Raw genomic sequence first — 18,820 nt, 5'->3', positions numbered from 1 at the left:
GACCAGGCTTGCAGTTGGCCATTCACTGGAATGGCATTAAACAAAAGCTTTTGTTTAGCAGCAGGCTGAGTTTACACAGCTGAGGAAGGTGGAGTGAAGTAGCCTGACTGACCCCTCTTGAAGCTCACACAATCCTTTTTGCTGACAGGGATGGGAGAGCAAGGGGGAGTTTGGGGTCAGTTGGCCCCTTAACATCTTCAGAGTCATAACTTACTTCTCAGCATGTGTCTGTCTGTAGCAAAAGTCACCACAGGTCTCATGCAAACATGAAAACACTGCTTTCAGTGTGAGTTTTTGGGTCAAAGGTTGTGCCCAGGGGTGGCTTCTGATGGGAAGAGAAATGCTAGGGATAGAAACTCAATGTTTTGAGCAGTATTAAAATACTTGAAAGTCACTCACGTCACAATATCTTTTTTCTCAAAATGTCATTATTTTTTTCACAAGGTAGAAATTCCACCAGAATTGTCAGGGAAGAAAATAATCTTGTTTCTCAGTAAACCAAGCTTATATGCAACTTAAAAAAAGAAAAAAAAAGCGCAGAGAACTCCATTTCCATATTTCCGTATGTCCTAAGGAGAAATATAGGTGGCATATGTGACCATAAATGTTGTTTTATGCATTGAAGTGCTCCTTCAGGCCCACCTGCATGCACAGTGCTACCAGATGAAAAGCTGCCCTGTGCCTGATGCTTTCACATGCCAGGTGGTATTTGGAGAGCTGAGAGAATCAGGGCATGGGGCCAGGTTCTCAGGGGTGTTAAGGCACTTAGCGCACATCAGCCAGAACCTAAATTCACAAACAGCCTTAGGTTCCTATGTTAAATCCCTCACATGTTTAGAGCAACTCTCTAGCTGCTTCCCAAGGTTTCCTAGGTCCTGGTGTGGCTCAATTCTGCTTTTTTTTGCTGGACCCCAGCGCCACTCTCAAGCTGAACACCTTTCTGCTGGTAAGTTTCTGTTGTGTGGCTCTTAGAACAGGAGGCTGCAGTTGGTGACCTCTCCAGGTCCTTCCAAACCAAGATTTATGGTCTCCCACAGCTTCCAAATTTATATTGCATCTTTCTGGGATTACACTGAGCCTGAGGGTCTCTGTCATGACTTCCCCCTGTCACAGAGGTTCCTGTGTTCATCCAGTTCTAGATAGACCAAGGAGTGGAGGCTGGGACAAATACCATTGCCAATCAGAATGTTTTATTACAAAGGGCAGTAAAATATGAGATGCTAATCTGAAGAGAACATTTCTTTCTAGATAGAGGCAAAACTTGCACAAAAGTTGTCTTCCTGTGATTAGACTTCTGTCATCTGTAGGTGATTCAGTTCAATTGCTGAAAAATCTGAGGATCAAAGTAATTTCTTCAGGATTTTCCTTCTGGATAATGGAAAGACCAAAACAAGTAAAAACTATAGAAGCAGCAGCAGCACATTATTGTCCAGGATTAGGATTTCTTAAGAGGAACCTATGGCAGAGAACACACATTTCAAATTAGTACCTTTACACAAATCTCCCACTGGAATATGTCATAAGTTTCAAAACAAGATGGATGGTCAGAGTCAACCATTGCACAGTATCTCCCTTGTCAGGAAAAGCATTTTATTTAAAGCAGTTTCTAATCCACACTGACCCCAGTTCTTTTTGAAGTGTGGGCCAGAATGGGTCATTCTGATCTACAGCAATATGGGATTCGCATATTTCTCATTATTCTACATGTTTTTCATTGTGCTCTCAGAAAAAAAAACCAAGTCTCTTATCCTCTTCTCGTTCTACAGCTGTTTGCCTGATATTTTCTGAATCATTACCTCTTCTGGCACACATCTGATTTCAGTTGGAAGACGGGGAGCAAGGAGTGTTGTACTCTGAAAGGGCATATTCATCTGGAAAGAAGGAAGGAAGAAAACATTTGTATAAGAGTGAGAAATCATTCTGACCCCAGTCTATCTGCATCTGCCATTAACATGCTACAAAACAGAAGACATTTGATAAATTTTGTGGTAGACTTCCAGTTGTCAAGGCACCCAGTTGCAGGGCTGCATAGTCAGAGACCAGGGCACTTTGACCATGTTTGTCAGGACACATCGTTGCTGTCACCATGCAAGACGTGAATCAGGTGGCAGAAAATGCACTCCAGGGTCAGTGCTCTGACTGCTGCTGCTGCTGCTGCTAATCTGCTAGGATTCAGTTCAAGAAAGGTGGTCAGGAACTTATTTTTCTAGTTCTAGTTACTTAAACTCCTCTTTTGTTAAATGGGATTGTCATTCCTACTTAAGTATTTACATTCCACCAAGGAAGATCTTTTTGCTGCAGCCTACAATGACGATATTAGTAAAAAAATGAGCTAATGCCGTTCAGGGAAGTCAGGAACAGTGCTGCCTTTGAGTTACTGATTTTAACCATAATGTCCAAACTGTTGAATGAAAGTGGAACCACATGTCTTTTTGTGTGTGTTTTGTAAGAAAGAAGCTCTCAAGTATCACTTTCTTATCTGCTTTATGTTGAAATGAAGCAAGAAATGTAAACACGGGAGGGCAGGAACCGTTTATGCTCTGCAGAACCTTTGCAGTCTAATAATCAAAACCAGCAGAATTGCTAAATGGGTCTCTCCTTGTCCCTCCTTTGTCACAGGTTTTACTGAGGCCTGCTGGGTCACCTACCTGTTTCATAGTAATCATATATATGCACAGGCACTGGTTTGATGTCTGACACAGGCAGGCTTTGCTCCACACCGAAGGAGAAGCTGATTTCCTTCTGGGAGACCTGGAAATGGCAAGACAAGAAGATGCATCAGAACTTTTTCATAACTGTCCCTGAGGCTAAGGTTGAACAGATTAATTTCTGCATCAGACTGTGTGACAATGTGCTATTCTACAGCTCCCTCCAGTTTGTAAACTTGATGTTAAATCAGATAATTGTTTAAAAGCTGTTGCTAAATATGTTTTGCTGCTAAAATTGTGTGCTCTTTTCTTCTCTCCTCCTCCTATTTCCACTGCCAATTATCCCAACCTAATTCCCTGTTTGTGTGGTTTTCAGCACATCAGCATTCATCCTGTAATAGAAAATTGCTGTTAGTTTCTTTCCTTGCTTTTTCCCAACTAAAATCACCTGCAGTACCCCTAAGAATCTTCTCTCTACTTTTCTCCCTTTAATTACTTTGATCACATATCTCCATTATCCCCTGTGATCTTGGATTGAGTGAATTACTTTTACATCTTTAAGGCACTGATATTGTTAATATGCTATTAATAAGATTTTTCTTTTATCTGGAAGCCTGTTTTAAACTTCCAGTTTTATTAAACTGAAGGGCAACCTCCCAAACTTACCTTCTGAAGGTAGAAGAGTATGTGATTGTTCTTGATGTCTACACGATCCACAATGGAATTCTCGAACCGCAGCTTTAAATAAGGCAAAACACAGCAATGTTAGCACGGGAGACTCGCCAAGGAGACTTACTGATTCCACAGCAGAATGCGTTTAAAGCGGCTGCTGTGCTCCTTTTATGCCACCCCGCCATCTAGTCGCCGAAAAAAGAAATGCAGGTTGAGTGTTTTTATAACCTGATGCGTGCAGACCAGTCACAGTGGTAAACAGTTCCACCAGCCAGCTTTGGTACTTGTGCCTTTCATCATCAACCTAAGAATTCTCTCATTTCAAAGCGAATTTGCAATTAATTTCAGCAGCTCAAGCTGACTCGCTTGCTAGTCCATTCTATGTTTTAAATAAAAGTTTAAAAACATTTAGAAAAGATTGTGAACAAAATTATTTTAATATCAAAACGTACAAACCTAAAATATTCTAAACTTTAAAAAACAGCTATTTTTTCCTGAAGTGTATATGAAGAGGAATAGGGTCAATAGGAATTCAATAAGAATATCATCTCAACAGAAAAAATCTTCCAAAGAAAATTTATTAATTTCATACAGTTCTAGCCAAAAAAATTCAGGCCTGAACACTGAATGATTATAAATACACAAGGTATGAGCAGATTCTACTAAGAATTTAATTCTTCTTTTTATCTGCTTGAAAATTACAGTTCATGACTTGAAGGTAACTCATCTATTGTGAACTTAAACTGTATTAGGAACCTAAACGAGGTGCTTATCAGTGTTGTCCCCAGAATTGTGATCATCATAACCAAATTTCTGGATAGTAAAGGAGGAGGATCAAAAAAGGACCTCCTTTTTTTGGTTGTTTGTTAAACTGTACTGTAGAGGAAGAAATAACCCTTGTCAAAGGGATAATAATGCAAAATGCCAATTGAAGCACTTTAACTATGGCAGAAGTATTTCTCACATAGATTCTGTCAGGCTGTATGACTACAGACTCATGCACACAGACACTAAGAGCACATGGAAACCCCAGTATCCCGAGCAGAGCCACTGGAGCACTCTGACCCTCCCCCTTGGGGCTGCCACAGGGCAGTGACCAGCCCATGGTCAGAGTGTGAGAGCCACAAGGTGAGTCAGCAGCACAATATCCCCAGATCACCTTGCAGACTGAAGGGGAATGCTGCCTGCAGACCATGGGGCTGAGTATAGGACACTGGGACTCAAAAAAGAGTTTTCATGGGGTGTTCAGGGGAAGAACCAGAAGTAACAAAGAGAGGGATAAAATCCAATTGGAAGGAAAAAGGGTGGAAAATGAGATAAAAGAGGCCAATTGCACGTGAACAGGTTGGTGGTCAAACACACTTTTCTGCCCTGCACCTGGTCACCACAGCCTCTTCTGCCTTATTAATCTCTGTTCCTGGCAATTTTCCAGGGTGAAAGGCTCTCTGTTCTATGTGAATGTGTGTGCAGGGAGTGCAAGTCCCTGAAGAGAGGATCAGAGATCACAGGGACAGTGTGTCTGGGGTGTCAGCATCCTGAGACACCAGACTTCAGGCTTGTAGTGTCAGGGGTACATATGTCAGCATGTGCTCACCAGTGATAAACCAGAACAGCAGCCAGCTCCTGAGTCAGGCAGAAACCTGACCCAAATGCTGGAGACACCAGAGGACCCAAGACAGCTACCAAAGGCACCAGAGTGTCCAAGCCTATTTCTGGAGAAACCATACAGTCTTGGAGATGGACATTGGTCTGGAGCAGCTAGCGGAGACTTATTTGCATGCCTCTGTGTGTATCTGTCTGTCTGACATCACTGTGAAACCAGAGGACCCCAGCTGACCTGCTGCATGTTAAGAATGCTTATAGAGGCCCTCAGCATGCATATGTGTGGGTGATAGGGACCTCAGTTCCAGGCACTGAAGTGGGGCTCAGGCCTTGAAGGAGGCACATGTCCAGGTGCCAGCAACTCAACAGAGCAAGGGTCCAGGGGCAGCTGCTGGGCAGACTGAGTGCCTGAGGCCAGCTACCACGAGGAGACACATTGTGTATTTGCATGTATATATGTGCTTGTGCATGTTCATGTGTTTATTTATTTCTCTTTCCCACAAATGAGATTTTAATCTGATGAGGCAGAAAAAGGGAAAAGGACAAGGCCATTTGTGCGATCTGTGTTTGTGGAAGTGCTGTCTTTCCTCTCTGCTGATCTGTGTGGCACATATACTATGCATATATGGCTATATATGTGCAGTGTGTATGTCTGCTTATTGGGAATATACACTGAACTTTGCTGTTGGTTGGACCTGGGGATATGAAGTCTTAGTTCACCTGGGCTAATCTCTGGGATTTGGCAACTCCTAACAGATTTGTCTTCAACACATAAACAGCTACAGATTTGAAGCCCAGAGTATGTGAGAGATGGCTATGCCCAGGGACTTTGCAGTAGTCCCATGGGCTCAAATTTGCTAATCAGAGACTGTGTTTATCAACTTCCTATGTTCTTAGGCTTTAGCATTCACATTGGTCCCATTTTTTACCTTTTTCAGGGAAGATTCTTCAGGAACAAATCCTGAGAGCATTTTCACATCAATAATAGCCATGTTGGAGACGTTGCGGTTTCCTGTGTAACTAAAATGAGAGAAGTTCTGTTAGTCTGGTATGCAAATGGAAAGGAGACCAGTGAATGACATTTTTAGTTCCCAGTAATCCCATTTTTCTTCCTACTGCTGCAGAGCAGCAGTTAACTGCCCAAGAAAGCATCCTTTCTTGGATGCTTTACCAAACTGTGAATGCAGGGGGTAGGTCAGTAAAAGGAAGTTACCTGGCAGAGAGGACAAGGTCAAACTTTGGTGGATAGTTGCCTGTGCAAGACACATTTGCTGTCCTTACAGACAGAGAGAATCCTGCAGCTTTTTTTGGTAAATGGATGTTGTATCTCAGGGTGGTCTGAAAGAGATAGAAAATGTGGGATGGTCACAGACATAAGGGAGAGCATGACATATGGAGAGGAATAAAGCATGGAGAGCCCCCTGCTTAGTTCCCAGAGGGTGGTGGTGAGTTCTGAGCTTGCTTACCTGCAGATAGACACAGCCAGTGCCATTCACCTCCACGCTGTAACTCCCTGGAATAGTGGGCAAGGATGCCTGCTGCAGTAAGAAGCGGTTCTTGTTGTTCACCTGGAAAATCTTACCGGGGCTCTCCATGAAATGGACTTGGACTGTATTAAGGTTTTTTTTGGAGAAGGTGAGATATCCATACTGGGCTAAAGCTTGGAGAGCAACCACAGTGTCCTGAAAAGAAAAACATGATCCCCAATTAGATACTCAGGTGTAAGATGGTGTGTGAGGTTAGTGCAGCTCCTATTTCCCTGATGCCCTGTCAGTACTCATGAATGCAGGAGGGCTTTGCAAAGAGCCAAGGAAACATGACACAACTTCTTGTAGAACTTGTCCTGGTGGACAGAAAGCTGTCCCTGAGCCACCAGTGTGCTCTGGTGACCAGTAAGACCATCTGTGCTGCTTTAGGAAGGGCTTTGGCAGCAGGTGGAGGGAGTCGATCCTGCCCCTCTACTCAGCCCTAGGGAGGTGTATCTGGAGTGCTGTGTGCAGTCTGGGCTGCTCAGTACAGCAGAGACATGGAACTCCTGGAACAGGTCCAGAGGAGCATCATGACAAGAATGATTAAAGGACTGGATCATCTCTTACAAAAGCTGGCAGAACTGGACCTGTTCAGCCTTGAAAAGAGACAACTGAGAGGAGATCTCACAAATAATCTGAAGGGAGGGTGGCCAGAGGATGGATCCAGGCTCTTCTTGGTTGTGCTAAGCAATAGAAGAAGAGGCAATGGGCAGAAACTGATGCACAGGAAATTCCACCTGAACATGAGGAAGAACTTCACTGTGCATGTGACTGAGCACTGGGACAGGCTGCCCTGAGAGGTTGTGGAGTCTCCCTCATTGGAGATGTTCAAGAGCTGTCTGGACACCATGTGCTCTGGGATGACCCTGCTTGGGCAGGGAGGTTGGACCAAATGACCCCCTGTGATCCCTTCCAGCCTGACATATTCTGGATTCTGTGATTCTGGAGCAAGAGATTTTAATTATTGCACAAGACCTGGCATAATGTTGTGTCAGCAGTTACTGCTGTCCATGGCTAACTTGGAATTCAGGTAAATTCTCACTGCTTAAAACCAAATTATGTGTAAAGCAATGCAGATCATGGTGTACCTTTGACAATGCAACCCATGAAAGCACCAGTTATCCAGTATTACTCAAATCCATATGCAGTCAGAAAGATTTGTCATTTTTCAAGATTCAGCTTGCAGACTGTACTGCTCCAAGGCATTTTCTTTTTACCACACCCAGTTGTTACCTGGCTGGAGGAAAAGCCACCATAGGGGTTCTGTTGTTTGATAAGCCAGTACACAACACGGGAAATGTAAGATAAGTCTTCTGGAGTGAGTTTGGTTCTGTTGAGCAGAGCCAGGAGCACATAGCTGGTCATTTCAATCTCAGCAGAAGGGGCACGGGAATAGAAGTCAGAGAAACGTTCTGCTGGTGGTGTGTTTTCTCTCTGCCAGTGAACAGATCCACCTGAAAACAGAGAGGTGGGGTGTAAAAACCATGGAAAAAACAAGTTTTGTCAGATCTTGGTGTCCTGAACTGGGTAAGTTTTACTACCAAGCTGGAAAAGAAAACAGGAAGGGATGGAAAGGGAATAATAAAAGCAGGCTGTATAAGACAAAGAGGGATTGAAGTGAAAGCAGTGCAGTAGAAGGATGCTAAGGTAGTTGCAAACAGGGGCACATGACACAACCAAGGGAAGTGGGTTTGTTCAGCATTACAAGAGGAAACTAATTGAAAAATTAGGTACAATCTTTCTATTGAAAGACTGGGCTTGAAAAGACCTTGGAAGACCTTGGGCTATTGAAAGACCTTGGGCTGAGACATTCAGGGGACTCTCTCTCCCCCCAGATTATTTCAAAATTTCATAGATCAGGCCACAGCTCAAACTTTTGTGACACCAAAAGAGACAGACAGAAAAACTCCTAGAAATAAATTCAGTAGCATAGCAGGCATGAAAGGCAAGGGAAGGGAGAGCATTCCTGACAAAACTGTGCATCAGAATAGCTCACAAGATCCAACAGGCCATTCCATCAGCTGCACTGCCTCTGCCATGGCCATGCTGCACTTACCAGCCCTGACAGCTGCCCCGTCCAGCTGCTCAAGGAAGAACTGGCGTCTTTCCTCTCTGCCAGCCAAGCCATAAACATAGGCAAGGAGGGCCTGGTTGTACAGGTTGTGGACCCCACTGTTAAATGCAGTTTCCAAACAGTTCATGCCGCTCCGAACAACGGGATGCTGGAAATGCAAAACACAGCGGGGTGTCAGGTACTTGGATTTGTGTCTCCACACAATACTTTCTAAATACATCCATTATTGCTTAAGCTGCAATCTCTGACTCTTCATGCTAGAAATATACATGATCCACGGCATGTTTAAGAGCCTACAGAGTGTATCCTGTAAAAAAATGCCCTTCCAGTCATGCTGCCTCCTTTCTGCATTTATTTAGAGGCAGCATGGCCAAAATAAGAGAGCACTGTTTCTTTTCCTGACTCATGAGATGAGCCTGTTAAAGAGAAACCTTTGTCCTTTGGTTGCTTTAGCAATAAAATGTGGATCATTTTTACAGAACTATGTAAAGTGCACTGAGACCTCATGATTAAGCAGGCTCTCTCAGATGGATATTGCTTGTTTGCTAGGTATAGCTACCAAGGTAACTCTTCAGACCTTTTAGCCTTACTGACTATCTCTGTGAACTCTTCTTCCTCTCAGAATCACCAGCACATTACTAATCATGTTGTGTCTCTGCAGCTTCACTTAAACACGTGACACTGGGTTTTGGAGCTGCTTACAAAGATATTGGAAACTAAATTCATGTTGCTCTAGAACTGTTTGATTCTGCACAATGTTTTCATCCTGTTGGTCTCGTGCACCCTGATGATGGCTGATACAACCGTGTATGAGGGATATTCAAAAAATCAGCACATCTAGAATGTGTTTGTCAGATTTGGAACAATTCTACTCCTCCCCATTATAAAAAGAACAAAAACAAGGTCACAAGGATATGCAGGAAATATATTACAGAGAACAGAACTTGGCTCTCATTTCCCAATGCCTAGTACTTCAACCAGCAGCTCATAGTTTCCTTCCATTATTAAGATTTCCATAGGGAAATGGGCATTGGAACTAAATGCATAAAGCAAGTTTGTAGACTGAAGATTTGGATAGCTTGAACTTTGGACTGGGCAAATTCAGAGAAAATTCCAAAGTGGATTTTGGATGGAGTGGGCAAATTCAGTCTGGATTTTGCACCTACTTAGACTACCATTGTCTAAAACAGCTGGACTCCTCAGGGGTGTTTCAAGTGAATCCATAGGCACTGGATATGTAACTGAATTGTAATACTCATTAAATACTTGCAGGAGACTGCAGGGTTCTGAAAACAGCTGTCTACAATCAACTACTGTCCTACAAAGAGTATTTGAGTTCCTCATTGTAAAGGAAAGCTGATGTGAGGACCGTGACTTGAGCAGTTTGACAAATGGCTGACTGGGCTAACAGCACCAAAAACCTACTGCAGCAGAGTGTCCAGCCTCCAGCAATGATGCCACAACATAAGCTGTGAGGGAGTATTCAGCTTCTTCTCCACCCTGATGAAAAACAAGCAAAGAACTGGTTAGGACGAATGTCCTAGAAATAAACAACATATGAATTAATTCATAGTTCATGTATCAGTTAGATTTGAGATCAGCAGTAATTTCTGTCTCCCTGTGTGCATAGGAACAAGAACAATCGAGTTCATAGAAGATAAAGCCAAAGTAATTGACTGCATCTTCTTGGCTTTCGTACGTGTGTAATAAAGCAGACAATAGCTTGTGGCTGAGCACAAAATGCAGTGGTGGAAAATAAAACCTGAGACTTAGAAAGTTCTACTTGTTTTTACCTCATCATCAAGAGCACACATAAGAATCATGCCCTGCTTGTGTAGGAGATAACACTACCAAGAAGAGTAAGGGTGTGCTGAAGAGTAAGTTTGTGTCTTATCCAAATAAATCCAGACAGCAGGACTGGAATTTTGTGGCTATACTTATCTCAGTTACCTTCAAAGCATTGTTGAAATGTGATCCAGCATTTTCAAAGCAGCCATCTGACTTCTGCTTGCTTGCCAGCCAGATCAAAGTTTGGGACTGGACATTGTCATCAATGTAGATGTAGCGCTTGGCTTGCTCCAGGGACTTGTACACGAAGGCAGTGAGCCTGCAGGTGATCCAGAAACAGAAGGCAGGTATGGTGTGGACAAGACCAAAGAGTGCACAGGCTGTGCATAGAAAATGATGTAAAAAGAACTTTATAATGTTTGAGGTAAAAGAAGAAAGTGTTTTCTAAGTTTTAAGTAAATAAAATACATAAAATTCTTATACTAAAAATTGACTTGATATGTCTCCATTACGGTGCTGAAACCATTATTTTAGAGCAGTGGTAAAGTATAAACACAGGTTGGTGACTGATGTTAGCAATTTCTAGTCTTAGTTAATTGAATTATGAAACAAACCAGGTTGGAAGGGATCTTTGGAAGTCTCCTGTTCAACCACCTGCTTAAACTAAGGCCAACTTCAGAGCTGTGTCAGGCTGCTCAGTCTTTTGTCCAGTCATGTGAAAATCTCCAGGGATAGAGATATCCACATCCTCTCTGGGCATCTATCTCAGTGCTACAGCCTTCTCCTGGGGAAGGCTTTTATTCCTTCTACCCACTTGGAGTTGTCTCTGTAGCAACTTGAGTAAGGACAAACTCTTGTCCTCACTCTGTGCAGCTCCAACAAGAGTCTGACTGTATTTCCACAGTCCCCACCTAGGCAGCAGAAAAGTTTACCGAGGTCTCCATTATTTTCTTCTTCTACAGGCTAAACAAACCCAGGTCCTTTAGTTTCCTGTTGAACATTATGTACTCCAGCTTCCCACCATCATACCACCCGTTGGTTGCCCACTTTCCAGTTATTAATTTTTCCTTTACTAGGAGATTCAAATTAACTGAACTATATTCATTTAGTCTATTAAAAATAAGAATCACGGAATACTTGGATCTTTTTTCAAAGCTTAAAGATCCTGTGCTAGGGAAATAGAAAATGTTATCACTTACCATACACTCCCTTCTCTATCTTGTAACCCAAAGGAGCTGTAGGATCCATCCCTGTGTTTGTATGATAGCTGTTTCTGGTAGCCTGGAAACACAATAAGGAAGACACATTTACACATTTTCTAATGTGAGAAAAGGATTTGTTCTGCTGTTTGTTCAACTGAAGCAGTAAGACTTTTGGATTTAGTATCAGGTAATGTATGTCTGGTGAATAATGCCAACCACTGTGAATTCCAGCTGCTTTTACTCCTGGACATGCTGCTTTTGGAGTGCTCTCATTGCCTGCCCCTGTGCAATTATTGTGGTACTGGAATTCAGAGATCAATGCTCACCACACTGTGTTGAAGAGTTCAAGGCAAAAAATCACAATACTAGATCAAAGGATCACAGCTTATTCTGAGTTGGAAGGGACCAACAATGGTCATCAAGTCCACCTCTTAACCATGTAAAGAACCCCAAAAATTACACCATCTGCCTGATAGCATTGTCCAAATGCTTCTTAAACTCTGTCAGGCTTGGTCCTGTGAGCATTTCCCTGGGGAAGAAGATAGAAGAATCTGAAAACCTCTTACCTGTGGATAAATAACCAGTACCCCTGATTCTAATCTCCTCAGTCAGCTGCCCAGTCTTATTCAGATAATCCAGGGCATAGATGTTGGGTGTGAACAAGGCCATGTTCTGCTCTCCACAGCCATAAGGCATATGGAGGAGGTTATCTATGTTCCGCAGGGCTGTGCCCAAAATGTCTCCTGAAGAGTGAAAAATGTAAGAAGTCAGACCAGTTCAGACATGTTTTTATTACACAGCATTATATATTGTTCTATACTTTCTTATTATGAAGCCAGGGGCAATGACTGATTTAGAATAATCATAGTAATCAAAGACACATCACAGAAGAAAAGTGCCAAACCATCCCCATATTTCATTTCTTATCTGAATGATGGACACCTGGGAGAAACTGAGAATTTGAGAGGAAAAAATGAGCACCAATACTGGCTGGCGCAGCTTCTGAGGAACAGCTATGAATTCTTGGAAGGGTTAGATTTCCCTGCCCTTTACAACCTGCTTCCTGTATTTGCATGTACTTGTGAACATGTTGTGTGGGGTAGGATGCTGACAGGCTGCACAGCATCAGCACACCTCACACAGACATGGGCACCCAAACCAACTGTGTTTAGAAAACAATCTGAGTTCAAAACCTCAAAAAATTTTCACTGAAGAGAACCCTCAAGTCTTACTAATGACTTTCAGATTAGTAGAGTCAATTGGGACCTGAAACTTTTATTCTATGGGAACTTATTGACTTACAGATGTTTTTCATTATGCAAAATGATAAATTTGAAATTATGCAGTCAGCAAAGTTCTGTAGATTTCTTTCCAAGAAATTAAGATAATTTTTTTCAAAGAAGTCTGCCTTATGCTACTTTTCATCTGAATCAGCTGTTTTACTACACTGAACTGGATATGCTAATGCAGTATAATCTGAAATGCAATATAAATGGAAATTATTGGACCACTTTGTCCCTTCTTGATATGAGAGAATTGTGAGCAAATTTTGCCTCCCACTGCCATTTTGCAAAGTAGAAAACTTACCTTCTAAAATCAGGAATAATTATTTCTTCAACTTTACATAAGGTTTGTATGTGAATACATGATGGCACTTGGTGCAGCACAAGAGAAACACCACTTTGCATTCAGTTTAAGTACTAAACTTACCAATGACAGAAAAATAAGCTCTGGCTGATCCCTCCACTAGGTTTCTTGGCAAGCTGAGAGACACTTGTTCAGAAATCTTTGTGCCTGACGAGAAAATGTGAAAAGAAGAATTGTTGAAATTATAGGGTATTTTACAGAAGTCTTGACTGTTATAGTCCTCAGTCTGGGTAAGGAAAATGCCACAGAGGCTTGCTCAATGAGCCAAAGGTATATGAAAACTCTGAATTTCAGCCTAGCACCCTGACCCTGTGTCCTAAGCACCCTAGGACAACATGAATAACTCTTTCCTCCCTTGGAAGAGTCTCTGGCTTTGTAGGACAAGATCTATAAGACAGTGAAGCAGTTAACTCCCCAAAATGAATGAATGAATGAATGAATGAATGAATGAATGAATGAATGAATGAATGAACGAACTTGCCTTACCTTTCGCACAGACGAGGGAGCTCTGAGTCAACTCCTTTTTAATACCTTCAGGCTGTTTGATTGCAGTGAAGTAGTTAGGAAGAGAAAGAAAAGTGCAGAACATCACCATGAAACCATGACATTCAGCAGTGTAAGACAGTATGTGAATATGGCTATCCAGACCCTGCACCTCTTGCACCCAGTCCTACCCTAGCTCCACTACAATATCTCCTGGTCCATGGCTCTCTCTCTCGCCCAAGATCCTTTCCAGAGCACCTTTCTACTCAAAAAGCAGTTAAAAAATAGGTATTTCTAGCCTCTGAGAGAGACTTTGTTCAATTAATCCTATGTAGCTGTTGCTTTATGATGCTCAAGAAACCCTTTTCCTCTTATATCTTTCCTCCACCCTCCTCCCCAGTATTCAGGTCATGTGCTAAAGGTGCTTAAAAGCAAAGTATGGAATCTCCTCCCTTCTGGCACCATGGGTTGTCAGGACATGTGCTCAGGGTCCCAAAAAGGAGCCAGCAGGAGAAGGACAGTGGATACTGTGGCCACCATGATTTTCACTCCTATTTTAATATTGAGAAGCCTACTGTACACAGGTACTGTACTCCCTCCTCACTGTACTGCACTGCCTCCCTCTCTCCCTCCCTCCGTCCTTCCCTCCTAACAGCTTCTGACCCTCAGTGCCAGGAATTTCAGTTTCCACCAGGCAGAAAGCACCTGCAGATTTCCAACCCTACCTCAACAAGTAGGGTTTGAAACAAGGTGTCTCTGTAAATGGGGTTCTCTTCTGGAGAAGTGCTGTTTCCAGTACCTTTGGTGTTCAGTTTGGCCTCAGCAGTAATCACAAATTTCACCTCACCTGGAAAGACACCCACCAGCCAAGAAAATGAAGTTATCTTCAATGTCTACAACTACCCCTGGCTTTGACTGCCTCTCCTAGGCTGATGAACTGCTGAGAAATGCATTTTCTCTAAAGACAGCTCAGTAAAACCAAATTTTATCAAGATTCCATACCAGTTCATTACTGGAAAGGAATGCTTGCCTGGGGCCCTGGTATGAGGAAAGAAAGAGGGGTCATCCTGGCCAAAAAGCAGACATTCACTACCAATTTCCACCTCTTCTTAGCCTTGTACTGAGTTTTCTCTGGCCTAGGGCAGTGTTGCAATAGTTTAATTATAGCTCTTCTGCCTTTATTCATATTTCAACTTTTGGAGTGCTTACACATGCAAGTAATTAGAAACTGCTTTAAAAAAAAAAAGACAATGTGGACTTGAAGGTAGTGTGGATTAACACAGCTATAAAATTGGGAAGGAGCAGTGTCCTTTTATTGCCCATGGATAATCCAGTCCAAAATTATTGGCAAATTTATTAGCAATGAATGGAGCTGTTCAGAAATGCCTGTTTGTGGATTATTGATGCTGCCCTAAAGGGGAGTAGAAAGATCAAACAGGGATATAATCAAGGTGATAGAAAGACAAACTTACCCAGTTTTCGGGGGCTAACAGCCCAAATATATGTTTTTCTTTCATTGGCACACACTGTTGCTGTGTTGGCCCCTGATGACAGGATCTCTGCCTCATAGTCACTTGACTGTGCCAGTATGGCACTGATCTGGGACAAAGAAAGAAGGAAAAGAAGGAGCTAGATTACAACGAACGAGAATGACCTTAAAACCAGGCTGCAGAGCAAAGGAGGCTGCAGCATTAGTATTTATTGTGTTTTCCACACCACAGTACCCACAGCCTCTGATGAGGCTCCTCCTTCAAGAGCAAAAAAATCCCTGGGAAATTAGCAAACCACAGAGGAAGTAAAAGGGAACTTGATATACCTGGACACACTTGTCGAGGTAGTTGAAGACATTAGCTATTAAGTTAAATTTTTCCCCTCGAGTGACAGAGTATGGCAGGGTGAGGTCCACAAAGAATGGTTGGAATGCTGTCATGGAAACAGGGGAGGAGATGCCAAACCCAGCATCATCCTGCACACAGAAAGCGCTGGCTTTCCATTCTGTGATGCTGTCAGGAATGGTGTAAGAGACATCCACCTCTCCTCTGGAACTGAAGAGAATAAGAAACACAGAATCAGAAATTATCTTAGGAATTTTTCAAGACAAATTATAATATAGGCTTTCTGCTTGAGTCAGAACTTCTGTTTTCATCTCATTTTCTACAAGATACGTTTCCATATATTAAAAAAAAGTTATAATGCTTGAAGTAAAGGTGCTGGTCAACTACATGTTAAAAGACTCAAACACTCAACTTTTAAATTTAGAAATACCAATTGTTGAAAAACCAGGATGCCCAGCTACACAGATTAGAATCAATACATTTAGATTAATGTTCTAGAACAGCATCTGAAGGCATAGTTAACATGGAAATATTATAATTGAAGATGCTGTGATAGCCTGAAAGAAAATAAATAAACTGAGGTTTTTTGCTACTGAATTAAAAATTGGATGAAAAATAACAAGCTCCTTCTCCTTAAAAAATGCTTTTATTTCACTCTTAGCCCCTATTTATTTCTCCCCACCAGAAGCACAGGGAACAGAGCACAGAATATTTGCCTGCAATTGTCACTGATTAAGATGGGAAAAGTAGACCCACATCTACAAAGCAAACATATGTTCCATGGTTCCTTCCCAGAGACCATTTTAGCTAAATGAATCAACTCAAAAAAGAGGAAAGAAGTGAAGATAAACCTACTTACTCAGTGTTAACCAGTTCCCAAATCCAGGTCTCGGGGAAGTATTTCCGAACAGTGCTGAAACCACCACCAGCTCCACCAACAGCCATTTCACCTAGAAGTGGGGATATGATTTAAGGATAGTATTAGAGACAGCAGGTGAGAAGAATCTAAACTTCTGTCAGACACACTTCACCACCACAAATGAACACTAAGTATCCTGTTTGAGCATTCTTGGATTTCCCACACCCCATATAACAGGGAAAACTCTAAGAGATATGTGAAGAAACAATTTTTAATCTATTCTCTTTTCCCATGGGAAAATACTGGAAATATTAGCTATTTTACAAGACATTTCACTTCATTTCATACTGAAAGGTGTTGTCATTCAGTTAAAAAACTGTGCTCCCCATTCTCTACAACTTGCTCCCTTTGATTTGCAAATGGGCACCAGCAGCCAGTATTGTCATCAAGGCTTATAAATGCTTTACAATGACTTAGAATCACAGAATCACTAAAAAAAATCTAGGTTGAGAGCAACCCCTGTAATTCTCTAGTCCAACTTCTTGAAGTAGCACTAACTTCAAAGTCAGATCAGGTTGCTTCTTGTGCAGCTCAGTTTTGAAAACCAGCAGTGCTGGAGATTCCAAAACCTCCTGGAGATCCCCTTCTACAATACTACAACTCTCATGAGGAAGATCTTTTTCCTAATGTTGAGTAACACTTTCCTTTGTGGCAACTTATGACTGCTACTTTTGCTGTTTTGCTGAGCAATCTGACTTGATGGAGAGAGAATCATAACGTTTGCTGATCTATAAAGGCCTTGGAGACTATGTGCTAAGTGTGCCACATGCTGTGTGAAGGCTTGACTTTTAAATATTTAATTGAATTATGATTTGATGAAAGATTATAACCTGAAAACCCCCCAAAATCCAGTATCAGTTTACAAAAGAAGCAGCACCACAGTATTCCCTGTTTTTTCTATACGCACCTGCACCTGAAACAAAATTGATTCTACTGCCAGGACTGCCAGAAGGAGATTATAGGATGCAAACTGGGACACACAGGCCTATTTCCCAAAACCTCCCACTACAATGGCTGTTATTTTATACAGGCGACAGTTTTAAAGACCAGGTAGACTGAGACTGGAGATACAGAATGAACCTTCTTTTACCTGAGGCCTTGAGATTGGCATCATAATAGTGAGGAGGGTGATTTTCCATTTCTGATCTCTCTTCATTGCACAGAACTGGTTTCCGTAGCACAGAGTTGGTGAACACTTTCAGGCCCATATCCTAAATGTGAAAGAATCTGTCAAATCACTCAGGGCACTCACTAGCTGCCAGTGCATACCACTGATTATCATTCCTTGTTTCTCCCCTCCCTTATCCCCATTCATCCCATTCTTTCAGCCGTGAATGTTGCAGCTCTGCCTCTGTGTATTTCTTATGGAGCAGTGACACCTCGTGTTCTGCAAAGAGCAGTGATGATGAGTCTGATGCTGGCCTTATGTCTCAGGATACAGGGCCAGTGGAGTCCAGTGTACAGGGACCAAGTGGCCTGCATCACAGACACAGATCTCTACAAGAAATGCCTGGAGTCATGAGCCAAGGCCATGGTCCTGCTTAGGTATTGTCTACTGAACCATGGGCAGCAGCCCAGTGATTTTCTAGCAGTGATTTTCAGAGCTCCTGAGTAAGTGATGAGGAAAAAAAGGCAGAAATGGTGTGATTACAGGCTTTAGGCAGTTTCAGGCATCAGCTTCCTTCTCTCAGCAGTAAGAACCATTGCCTGAGAAAGCTGAATGCTAACACTGATGAATTCTTCTGGAATCCCTCCCACTGAAAGTGCCTCCCACACAGACCACATACCCTGAAAATCCTGTAGACATCTCCATCACGGCTGACATTCACAGGTTCAAAGTACAAGCCATCAGAAAAGATGGTTTTGGATGGAGTACACTCCTGTGGCCTGTCATCTTCCAGGTTGAGCCCATTGTAGTAATAGCCATATAAATCACCCCTATGAAGCTGATAGTACACCTGGAGGTGAGAATGAGTAGTTTAAGTGCAAGGAAGGTCTCAGGCAGGTGCAAAATCACAGATATTCAAAGCTTATGGTGGTCCCTGAGCAATCCTGTAGACTTCAGTGGGCTTAACTAGTGATGCCTACCTAGAGATGAATAAGCAATTTGGGCTGAGCTGTACCCTCCTGCTTCTGAGCTACAATGGTTTTGTGGAGTGAACTTGAGCAGAAAGCATGGAAATACAGTCTTGAGTTGAGCAAAGAGGTGATGAGTGTTACAAGACACGAGCTGTCATTTACAGCTTTTGTTCTGGGCCCAAGGCCTATCTGAGCCATGTAAATTAGGCAATTATGTAAAAATTAAGTAAAAATGCAATTTTGACACAATCACTCCACAGTGAGGAAATGTGCTGTCAAGGATTTACATAAGGCATATTTTTGGGATATATGTTACACTGCCATGTTTCCCAAAAGCAGTGC

At 42.3% G+C, this 18,820-nt stretch overlaps 1 protein-coding gene across 1 annotated transcript in view; it reads right to left on the bottom strand.

The window, feature by feature from the left end:
- Window positions 1-1,171: 1,171 nt before the first annotated feature.
- The window catches only part of LOC102034803 (ovostatin-like), a 29,291-nt gene continuing 11,642 nt past the window's right edge, over window positions 1,172-18,820 (bottom strand). The window contains exons 16-36 of the mRNA XM_014309637.2: window positions 18,187-18,357; window positions 17,490-17,610; window positions 16,340-16,430; window positions 15,462-15,690; window positions 15,118-15,244; window positions 14,371-14,492; window positions 13,649-13,700; window positions 13,226-13,309; window positions 12,082-12,258; window positions 11,513-11,594; window positions 10,476-10,632; window positions 9,951-10,025; window positions 8,508-8,673; window positions 7,685-7,905; window positions 6,389-6,604; window positions 6,136-6,260; window positions 5,852-5,942; window positions 3,315-3,386; window positions 2,649-2,751; window positions 1,797-1,871; window positions 1,172-1,456 (exon numbers count right to left, since the gene is read on the bottom strand). Coding sequence (XP_014165112.2) covers window positions 1,819-1,871; window positions 2,649-2,751; window positions 3,315-3,386; window positions 5,852-5,942; window positions 6,136-6,260; window positions 6,389-6,604; window positions 7,685-7,905; window positions 8,508-8,673; window positions 9,951-10,025; window positions 10,476-10,632; window positions 11,513-11,594; window positions 12,082-12,258; window positions 13,226-13,309; window positions 13,649-13,700; window positions 14,371-14,492; window positions 15,118-15,244; window positions 15,462-15,690; window positions 16,340-16,430; window positions 17,490-17,610; window positions 18,187-18,357 — 2,535 coding nt within the window. The 3' untranslated portion in view covers window positions 1,172-1,456; window positions 1,797-1,818. The remainder of the gene's footprint in view (window positions 1,457-1,796; window positions 1,872-2,648; window positions 2,752-3,314; window positions 3,387-5,851; window positions 5,943-6,135; window positions 6,261-6,388; window positions 6,605-7,684; window positions 7,906-8,507; window positions 8,674-9,950; window positions 10,026-10,475; window positions 10,633-11,512; window positions 11,595-12,081; window positions 12,259-13,225; window positions 13,310-13,648; window positions 13,701-14,370; window positions 14,493-15,117; window positions 15,245-15,461; window positions 15,691-16,339; window positions 16,431-17,489; window positions 17,611-18,186; window positions 18,358-18,820) is intronic.

Source organism: Geospiza fortis, unplaced genomic scaffold, assembly GCF_000277835.1.
Source record: "Geospiza fortis unplaced genomic scaffold, GeoFor_1.0 scaffold286, whole genome shotgun sequence".
NCBI lineage: Eukaryota > Metazoa > Chordata > Aves > Passeriformes > Thraupidae > Geospiza > Geospiza fortis.
This window is presented reverse-complemented; position numbering and strand designations above follow the sequence as displayed.